This window comes from Denticeps clupeoides, chromosome 15 (genome assembly GCF_900700375.1).
Source record: "Denticeps clupeoides chromosome 15, fDenClu1.1, whole genome shotgun sequence".
In the NCBI taxonomy this organism is placed as follows: Eukaryota; Metazoa; Chordata; class Actinopteri; order Clupeiformes; family Denticipitidae; genus Denticeps; species Denticeps clupeoides.
The window spans coordinates 18,751,507-18,762,271 of NC_041721.1; the positions used below are offsets into that span (position 1 = coordinate 18,751,507).

The following is a 10,765-nucleotide window of genomic DNA, read 5'->3' on the forward strand; positions in this document are numbered from 1 at the left end:
CAGAAAGCGTCATGAGAACCGCCTCTTTCTGTTATGCCAAAACACTAATTGCAAAATAATATTTAAATGGTTTCTCCGCCATAAAATAATGATTCTTAATAGAATAAAAATGAACGTCTGATATGCAGTAATTCCCCTAGGACAGGTGACCAGACAGAGAGAATAAAGTTACAACAAAACTTTTTATAACTCAAACTCATTACGTCAGTGTACGTAACAATACGTCAGTGTACGTGTAGAAATAATTCAGTGTGGACTGCGCTGACAGGAACTTTAATCCACGTATCTGGAGAAATAAAGAAAGTGGGCGGGGCCTGGGAATTTCCACGCTGTGCAGTAGGGGAAGCGGCGCGATGGCAGCTGAATCCACGCGTCTCCTGTTCGACGTCGCCCCGGTCCTAGTCCACGCGTTCTGTTCAGTAATGGACAGCGACGCGGGGAGCCTGGGGTGGAGGAGTTTCGGTAAGTCGCCTTCTGAAATATCCCCCTCTCTGCAACAGCCTCCACGTCAACACGCTGCTGTCCCACCAGCCGCGCGAGTCGCTCCCAGCTGGGGGGACGTGCGCCGGGCGGAGGTGGCGGAACGCGCCGGGAGGAGTCCCACGCAGGAGGTGCTGTGGACGTGGGCGCAGCAGAACAGGACCGTGGGTGACCTGCTCACCGTGCTGACCGCCATGGGCCATCAGAGAGCGCTGAGTCTCTTCAGCCAGTCCGGTAAAACAAACTAAGCACTTTTGCTTTTTATAGGTGTGTGTGTGTGTGTGTGTGTGTGTGTGAGAGAGAGAGACTTCAAATAACTTTATTAAATTAAGAAAACAAACAAAACAATAGTTTACAAACCAGCCAATTTAATATTAGCCATGTGAAAAATATAAAGGGGGCAGTGGTGGCCTAGCGATTAAGGAAGTGGCCCTGTAATCAGAAGGTTGCCGGTTCGAGTCCCGAGCCACCAAGGTACTACTGAGATGCCACAAAGCAAAGCATCGTCCCCACACACTGCTCCCCGGGCGCCTGTCATGGCTGCCCACTGCTCACTAAGGGTGATTGGTTAAAAACAGAGGACACATTTCGTTGTCACCCTGTGCTGTGCTGCAGTGTCACCATGACAATCACTTCACTGTCATATGTAGTTGCCATGGAGACCACTACTCTTTGGTAACTTCCTGCTGAAGGAAAGTTACTTCTACATTTTTGTTCTAGCTGTTGAGACCACAGACAGGATGTTGGTGGAACGTCGCCGGTGGCCTGACCTTTTAGAACCCAAGCAGCCACAACTCTCTGAAGACTCTGAGGTGGAGCTCTGCTCACATGACGTTCAGAGTGAGAAAAGATGGAAACAGGTTTCATAGAGTGTTTATTATTTCTTGTTTATTGCCAGCCACCACCACTCAGATCTGAATACCAGATGGAAAGTCAGCCCTCAGGTACACACATGGAGGGGACAGGGTGGGAAAACATTTCACATTACTTTGACCTTTGCATTAAATATGCAGATAGATTTCAGCAGCATTGTGATCACCATTGCTGTTACTAGTGAAAGTAAACTGAAATGCAATTTTAGAATGATTTTATCATGAGAAACCAGAGAACTGTTCTTACTTTCAATACCATTCAGATCATAGATGATTCAGCAAACTACATGGAAAGTTGAAGTTGTCTTCATGTTGCAGGAGGAAGACATGCAATCTTTTACTCAGATGTCATAGAGGGAACCAGACACTTTCATCCAGACCTAAAAATTGGTAGTGGAGTTTTCTATGATGTTTATCAGGGAAAAAGAGGAAATGAAACCTTCACAGTTAAACTCTTTAAACAGGTAATGCATTATACATTGTTGCACATAATGGTTCAGCTAAACCCTTAGTCTTGAATGTATTATTTGCATGAAGTACCAACATAAAATATAATGCTTATGTGCTTGTAATTGTAATTACTGCATTGTGATGCTGCTGTTTCACCCTATTGACACCTGAATCCTTAAAACACAAGCCAGTAACATAAGGGGAGGGAAAATGGTTAATTGGACACAATGCTGCCAGTGGTTTAGACATTAATGTCTGTGTGTGTAGTTATTTTGACAGTAAGTTTACACAGGTATGCAAGCAGGTCACGGAATACTTCATATTGTATTAAAGTGTCACATCTTAAGTGTTGTCCCAAGAAAAGTGTGTTAGGGGAGTACTCACTTTTGTTAGATACTGCAGCACATTGCTCTTTTTTTTTTTTTTAACTGGTGCAGGGCCAGAATAGCTCCTGGAAATCTACTTGGAAGAAGTTCTGCATAGAGATGGAGGTTCTCCATACGTAAGAGTTTAACTTGACACCCATGAAAGAGCTGTGAAGATGTTCTCCGGAAACTGTATTACCTTTATTTTTCAGCCATCAGCACCCTAACATCCTGGAGCTGTGGGCCAGTTTCTCAGAGGGTGATCACTACTGCCTGGTGTACCCCTATATGTCCAGTGGTTCTCTCTTCAATAGACTGCACAACAAGGTAATTGGGGCATTTACAAAATGTCAGTAGGGGATGCATTGGCTGTTTTTTGCTGTCGGCATTTAATCAATAACATCTGAAGCAAGTGCTCTGATTGTGTGTATAGTGACTGTGATATTTCAGTGATTTTCTCTAATTTGCATTAGAAAGTCATGGGAAGTCGTGTCCGGAGGCAGGAGGAAAGGAGGAAGGGTAATAGAGTAGACAGAAGGTTGATATAGTGTGTGTGCAGAAGACCAGACAGAAGGAAAGTAATGCCAGATGTACTGGAGGAAGTTTCAAATGGGTTAAATGGCAGGAGAAATGGGTGGTAGTAGCCTAGTGGGTAACACATTTGCCTATGAACCAGAAGACATAAGTACAAACCTCACTTACTACCATTGTGTTCCTGATCAAGACACTTAACCCTGAGTGTCTCCAGGGGGACTGTCCCTGTAACTACTGATTGTAAGGCGCTCTGGATAAGGGCGTCTGATAAATGCTGTAAATGAGGTAGGTGTTAGAGTATGTTAAGTGTTCAGGCGCTTAAAAGAATTTGTACCAGTTTTTCATTTGTGCAATAATTCCTGCAGTGTGGCTGAATTACAATTTGAGTTGGGGGAAAAGCCCACAATGTATGCCCATTTTCCATTTTGGTGAAGAAAACTAAGTTGATGAGGAGGTGATTGGAAAGTGATGATCAGTTTAAAGGAGGCTGTTGACTATAAGGTAGTGACTGGTGAAAGTAGCATGAGACTGCATGGGGGAGGAGGTGGACAGTGAAGGCCGAACCATAGATCAGGTGGTGGGGCTTGAAGAAGGAAGACTCTAAGGTGGAGTTTAGGGAGGAGCTAAGATACTGGCTGGCAGGGAAGAGTTACAGCCAACAAAAGAGTTAAAAACATAAAATTGTAATATTTGGTTATGTTTGCAATATTTGCACATTGGTCTTGATTGTATACTTGCAATATTTGCAATATGGAGGTCTATAGCAGTCACAGAAGCATTTCACTTCATATCATTCCGTGTATGACTGCGTGTGTGACAAATACATTTTGAATTTGAGTTACAGCTACTGTAGAAGTGGTACAATTTGGTTAAAAACAGTCTTGAAAACTGAGGGGATGCTTGATGAGTGATGAGATGAAGTGAACTGGTAGAGGTTTTCATGGAAAAGGTTGATGTGAAACGCGGCGGTATCTATAGGGGATAAAGTAGAAGTTATGGGAAAGCATTGTGGAAGAAGGTTAAGACAGGAGGCAGAGCTGGAGGTTAAGACTGAATGCATTAGGTGAACAGTTAGGGTTAGAGAGGTGAGATTGTGTTGGTTTGGACGTAGAGAGGAGAGATGCTGAATATGTTTGGAGAAGGATGCTGAGGATGGAGCTACCAGGCAGGAGAAGAAGAGGAATGCCTAGTAGGAGTTTTATGGATGTGGTGAGAGATAGGGGTGTGAACCTTCACTGATCTCACTATTTTATTCGATTATGTTTATCGATGAAATCACGATGCATCCCATACATTTTTCCACATAACTTCATACAATGTTTTCTCTGAGCACGGCATCGGTGCAGAATCGTCCATGTCTGCATCGCGATGCATCGACTATGAAAAGTGAGGGAGGACATGCAGGTGGTTGGTGTGGAAATTATACACCTCCCGTTTAATTCTGGATTGACTGCCTTCTGAGACCACAAGGACCTTCTGAGACCATATATTACCCTTCATGAATAAGCTTTAAATGCTAAATATTTTTTATATTTGTAGTAAACATACACCATTCCATAATCATGCCATATCACTGCTGTGTGTTATAAATATAGTTCAGTTGAAAGTTAAGGAAATCCTCCCATTGTTTCTGGCTGTAGGTTGCTCAGACCTCTGTGGATGAACTCACCTGGCAGCAACGTCTGGGGATCATTAAAGGGACTGCAAAGGCTGTGCACTACCTGCACACCTCCAAGCCATACTCTATCATCTGCGGCAGCATCAGCAGGTGAACACTGTTCCACAGCCTTGCTTTTGCATCTGGACAGTGGGTTTGTGTATTTGTGAACATTTCTTTTTAACATGGTGTGTATTTGTGTGTACAGTTTAAACATTCTTCTGAATGAGAGCTTACAGCCCAAACTGACTGACTTTGGAATGGCCTGCTTGAGGCCACATGCTGTTAACCAGACTTGTACCACCACCCTGGATACCAGTGCCCTCTGCAACCTGGCCTACCTGCCTGAGGAGTATATCTGTGACGGGAAGCTGTCTACTCGACTGGATGTGTACAGCTTTGGGATGGTTGGCTAAATGATTCTATAACTCCTCAAATATGATTGGCATCAAGAGATGGGTAGATTTATTCATGTTTCTGTGCTTCAGGTTGTGCTGGAGACAGTAACTGGGAGACAGCTGGAGCAGGACAAACCTAGTCACTCTTTACTGGTGAGTCCCACTTTGACACATTGTAGATGTCACATGCAGGTATGAGACAGAGCATCTGATTCATTAAAGGGTTTTCTTTTACCTATCACAAATTACCCACTATTGACTATTCATGCATTAAGATGGTACATCTTTATAATAAGATTATAATATGTGAGCAGAAATGTTTCTTTTAGAAAACACATGATCTAGTGACATTGGTTTCAAAACTGAAAAATTTAGCTACCCTAAACTTGTAACAGATTATCAGACTTGGAACCCTTTAAATAATACCTACATGGACAGATGCAATGAATAACTAATAAATGAATGAAGCTCCTCTTCCCCCTTGATAACTACGTGCAGGCGGGGCCAGTTCTAGGCAGGCATATATGACTGGGCAGACAGAAGAGTAAAGGGGGCACATAGTGGTGACAGAGACGGCAAAGTGGTGTGATTGGGTGCTCTGGATAACTCTTATTGTCATGTAACTGGATTTTACTTTGTCATGCCTCTTCCCTAAGACCTGTTCATCTTGGGTGTTCCACCTGAAGGCTGAGTTTAGGGTCACTAAGGCACACAAACCCCTCGACAAGGTGGGAATCCCTCAGGGGAAAACTAAAACAAAATATTCCTCATCAGATTATACAGTGAGTACAGAAAGTATTCAGACCCCCTTAAATGATCAAATCACTCTTTGTTATTGCAGCTTTTGCTAAAATAATTTGTTATTTTTTCCTCATTTATGTACACAAAGCACTTAATATCGACAGAAACACAGAATTGTTGACATTTGTGCAGATTTATTAACAAAGGAAAACTGACCCTTTGCTCAGTATTTAGTAGAAGCACCTTTTTGATCTAATACATCCATGAGTCTTTTTGGGAAAGATGGCTTTGGAGATCCTTTTTCATTCCTCCTTACAGATCCTCTCCAGTTCTGGCAGGTTGGATGGTAGTAGCAGTCGTAGTAGTAGCCTAGTGGGTAACACACTCGACTATGAAACTGAAGACCCAGATTTAAATCCCACTTACTACCACCGCGTCCCTGAGCAAGACACTTAACCATAATCTGCTCCAGGGGGACTGTCCCTGTAACTACTGATTGTAAATCGCTCTGGATAATGCCGTCTGATAAATGCTGTAAATGTAAACATAGGTGGACAGCCATTTTAGGTCTCTCCAGAGATGCTCAATTGGGTTTAAGTCATTCAAGAACAGTTACAGAGTTGTTGTGAAGCTGTGTGCTTAAGGTCATTGTCTTGTTGAAAGGTAAACCTTTGTCCCAGTCTGAGGTCCTGAGCACTGTGAAGGTTTTCGTCCAGGATATCCCTATGCTTGGCCGCGTTCATCTTTCCCTCGATTTGCAATCAGACATTCTGTCACTGCAGCTGCAAAACACCGCAAACAGCATGATTCTGCCGCCACCATGCTTCACTGCGAGACTGTATTGGACAGGTGATGAGCAGTGCTGGTTTTCTCCACACATACATCTTAGAATTAAGGCCAAAAAGTTCTATCTTGGTCTCATCAGACCAGAGAATTGGATTTCTCACACTTCAGGTGGTTTTTAGCAAACTTCATATAGGCTTCCATGTGTCTTGCACTGATGAGAGGCTTCAGCAGGCCACTCTGCCATAAAACCCTGACTGGTGGAGGACTGCAGTCATGGTTGACTTTTTGCAACTTTCTCCTATCTCCTGACTGCATCTCTGGAGCTCAGCCACAGTTACCTTTAGGTTCTTCTTTACCTCTCTCACCCAGACTCATCTCCCCTGATAGCTCATTTTGGCCAGAAGGCCAGCTCTAGGATGAGTTCTGGTCATCCCAAACAACTTCCATTTAAGGATTATGGAGGCCATTGTGCTCTTAGGAACCTTAAGTACAGCAGAATTTTTTCTCATTTGCTCTGACATGCATTGTGACCTATAAGGTCTTATATAGACAGGGGTGTGGCTTTCTAATCAAGTCCAATCAGTATACTCAAACACAGCTGGACTCAAATGAAGGTGTAGAACCATCTCAAGGATGATCAGAAGAAATGGACAGGGTCTGAATACTTAGGACCATGTGATATTTTAGTGTTTCTTAATTAATAAATCTGTTAATAAATCTGCAAAAATGTAAATTCTGTGTGTACATTATTGAGGAAAAAACAAACTTAAATGATTTTAGCTAATAGCTGTAATATATCAAAGAGAGAAAAATGTAAGGGGGTCAGAATACCCACTGTATCTTTGAAATATTAATATAAAACCAGGGATTTTATATTATTATTGAGGTGTGACAAATCCCTTGCTACAGCACAGTTTTAAGTGGGTTTTTTGGTCACAAGGTCAATTTATGTGAAAGGTATTGAAGAAATTTATTTTTTATGTTTTTTCTTTGAAGTATTATTATAAAATCAGGTGCAACCCACTATATCCCACAGTTCAAGGGTTTGTTGTGGGTCACAGGGTCACTTAGTGTGGAGGCTATTGGAAAAAAAATCCCCTTGAAATAATAACATTAAATCAGGGGTGGGGAAAATCAACAAGGTGTTTCTGAGTAGTCCCTTGCAGCATCTCAGTTCTACATTAGATTTGGTTCACATGGTCACTTTGTGTTGAAGCTATTGAAAGTCTTTGTGGTTATAATGAATATACAAATATCTGTAAAATATCCATCTAAACTACAATGTCCACATTAAGGAAAGGAGTGAGGATTTACATTTTAAGTCACTGTTCTGCACACCCCCAAATAGCTTAAAAAGGTGGACTGAGCACAAAACTCATAAAAGTGAAAACCATGTATCGTTTTTAGTCCACTTCATAAAAAAATGTGTTTCTTTGTTTTGGTCTATCACATAAAATCGATAATAATAAATAAATAAGCACCTCATGGTTGTAAGGTGACACAATGTGAAAAGGGCATGAACATTTTTTCAATGCACTTTATGTTATTAGAATCTCTGCTAAATGATATTGCCTTGTCATTACCTCCAGCCAGATAATGCTCTGAGCTGATGTGACATAACAGAATAGGAATTGGGATGCAGCTGAGATGTTGGTTGTGCCTCACCAACACAGAGAGATGTGCTGTGGGCTGAAGCAGAGAGTCATGGCTGCATGGATGCTTGCCTGTGTTTCCTGGATGAAAGTGCAGGCGACTGGCCACAGACTGTAGCTCTCTGCCTTCTTCAGCTGGGACTGGACTGCACCTCCAGCAGGGCCCGAATTAGACCCAGTATGGAGATGGTGAGTGTGTACACACACACACACACACACACACACACCACTTCCTTTCTATAACGAAGCTATGATACACCCACAGAATCTATGTAATACTCCATACTGGCCATTTCACACTCATTTGGTTGCAGGTACTAAAGGCACTGAGTCAGTTGCTGCCTGTTCCCCAACCTCCTGAGGAGGAGCAGCAGACCTTTGATGACAGCCCTGTCAGGTCTGGAGGAAGACAAGCTCAGACCCCCAGCCTGCTGGTGGAGGATGAAGAGCCACCCATCACACATGCAAATGGCCTGTGGCCGGCCATGGATTTGGGCCCACTAGAGTGCAGCCAATCAGAAGTCATTTACCTCAGCCAGTATACACGTGAGAAGCACTTCCAACAGAGCACCGAAGGCAAAGGTGGGGGCATGCATCCCCTGAAACCAGTTGTGGTGGAGCCTGCACAAACTGTGCAGGCTGATGCAGGAGAGCCTGCAGTGGACTTGTACAGGAGCTGGCCTGTGCAGTGCAGCTGTGGGTCAGACACTGGTAGAAGGGTGTGTGATGACTGCCGGGCAAACACCTTTGTCCCCCATCACTCACTGCTCCAGACAGGTAGGTGCATCACCAAAGAGAGCCTCATTAGTGCTGGCCATCATTCTTAAATTCACAGGTCTAATTGTAATGTATTTAAATGCAGAAATTATAAGAAATTATAAGGCAAATAATGTAGGTATGGCTGGGAGGACAGCTAAACACTTCTAACTCTCGGCAGCAGTAAAAGTGACACTCAGCGAGTCGTTTTTTCATAATTTGTTTGTAAATTCATGCTATATTTCTCTTTCTCAGAATCCCCCATCATGGCATCTGAGAATCCAGCCAAACAAAGACTGAGGAACAAGATCCAGCTGTACAACGATGGCTTCCTGCACACAGAGGAGCTGCTGTCCGTTGCACCCTAATAGCATATCCCAGAATCCAGCCTTACCAGTACTGGACAATACTGCTCAGTCATTTTCTCTTGGTTTTATTATTGATGCTGTGTGTGTGTGTGTGTATAATACACACATTCACACACAGAGTGAATCAGAAAATGTTTCATGGTGCATCACTTTTTGTTACAGCTACATTAAATGCATTCTACACACAACACCCCATATTGACAAAGAGAAAAACGTTTGCTTGAGGTTTTGGCAAATTTATAAAAACTATTATCTGAGATCACTTTCCATTGTCTAAAATTCCATTTCCGTTGACTAAGGCTAATTGTTCCTCATGACAGGTCTCTATATGTGTACAGATTTTCCATCATTAACAGCCAATTCCAGCGTAATTTATGTCTGTATCAGTGTTGGAGAAGACAATTGTTTTTTTTTCAATCATACTAAACTTTTGAAGTGTGTGTGTGTTTGTGTGTGTTCTACATTACACACAATGCTCCAAAAAATCAAGGGAATACTTAAACAACACTATTTTACTCCAACTCAGTCACACTTCTGTGAAATCAATCTGTCCATTTAGGAAGCAACACTGATTGCCAATTTATAAATATTTATTGATTGGTTGTAAGGTGACACAATGTGAAAAATGTGGGCAACGATCCAGCATCAGGATCCAGCACCACTACCTATGAGGAAGAGACGGAGCACTGCCAGAACCCTGCAAAATGATCTCCAGCAGGCCACAAATGTGCATGCGTCTTCTCAAACGGTCAGAAACAGACTCCACGAGGGTGGTATGAGCGCCTGATGTCCACAGGTAGGGGTTACGGCCCAACACCGTGCAGCACATTTGACATTTGCCAGCAAAGCACCAAAATTGGCAAATTCACCATGTTTTAAATCTGTATACGATGATCTCTGTGCCCACCCAAAATTCTGAACTTTTAGAAATGGTATCAAGTGTTACCTGTCTGGCTCAACACTGTTTTTACTGAACATTTCTTATGGGAACTGTGCATTGGATTTATGAATGCCATTTTCTTACAAAAAAACATAACGTTTAAAAGTGCTGGGCCACTGAAAACTCACTTTTTAAGGGTAAAATGGGATGTGTAGAAACAGTGTCATCTAATACTTTCCTGGCTCAAACAGTTTTCTCACTGTAAAATTGACCTGGAACTTGAACTTTGCTCAAGTGCACATACATTTATGATGAATAATGACATTTCCATGTAAAATAGTGTTGCAGCCTGCTGAGCTGTATTTAATGTGGAAGAGGCGTGTCAAATAAGAAGCTAACTTCAGCGTTGTTGAGAAATCTAAATTCTATCACATATATGTGGGATGTGTACATGAGGTCCTCCATGCTGCTGCTGTGCTGAAGAAGGCGAAGGAGGCAACCAGCTTCTAATTAAAGCACATTTCATTCATAATATTGTCAAGCCAAGCTCATTATTTCACGATTAATTTTCCCTGGGTTCTGCGAAATTGGAGAAAAAATACAAACCAAATCTGCGCACTAAAGTGTCCATTAGTTTATATTGTGGTGGGTTACGGAGTTGTAATAGTTAAAGCAGCAGCTAAAATCGACTCATTTAATGTAGCTTCATTTTACGAGCCAAATTACCAACATAAAATCCAAAGTTGCGTCCATATTTTTATTAGAATCCGCGCTGCGCTGCACGTCGTGCGTCGTTGTCATGGTAACGGAGTTTATCACAACATAA

At 42.4% G+C, this 10,765-nt stretch overlaps 1 protein-coding gene across 1 annotated transcript; it reads left to right on the forward strand.

The window, feature by feature from the left end:
* Positions 1-301: 301 nt before the first annotated feature.
* irak3 (interleukin-1 receptor-associated kinase 3) lies at positions 302-9,321 on the forward strand. Its single transcript, XM_028954624.1, has 13 exons — positions 302-462; positions 532-714; positions 1,201-1,292; positions 1,379-1,424; positions 1,671-1,816; positions 2,240-2,304; positions 2,380-2,494; positions 4,342-4,469; positions 4,567-4,765; positions 4,847-4,909; positions 7,957-8,124; positions 8,250-8,712; positions 8,947-9,321. The coding sequence occupies exons 1-13, from the start codon at positions 354-356 to the stop codon at positions 9,057-9,059; spliced, it is 1,890 nt and encodes a 629-aa protein (XP_028810457.1). The 5' UTR covers positions 302-353; the 3' UTR covers positions 9,060-9,321.
* The last annotated feature ends 1,444 nt before the right edge of the window (positions 9,322-10,765 follow it).

Bases quoted from the DNA above. Each gene is read 5' to 3' on its own strand.
- irak3 (XM_028954624.1), top strand. From the start codon at position 354: ATGGCAGCTGAATCCACGCGTCTCCTGTTCGACGTCGCCCCGGTCCTA. The intron at 715-1,200 runs GTAAAACAAACT...TTTTTGTTCTAG, and splicing joins GAGTCTCTTCAGCCAGTCCG to CTGTTGAGACCACAGACAGG. The intron at 8,125-8,249 runs GTGAGTGTGTAC...ATTTGGTTGCAG, and splicing joins TTAGACCCAGTATGGAGATG to GTACTAAAGGCACTGAGTCA.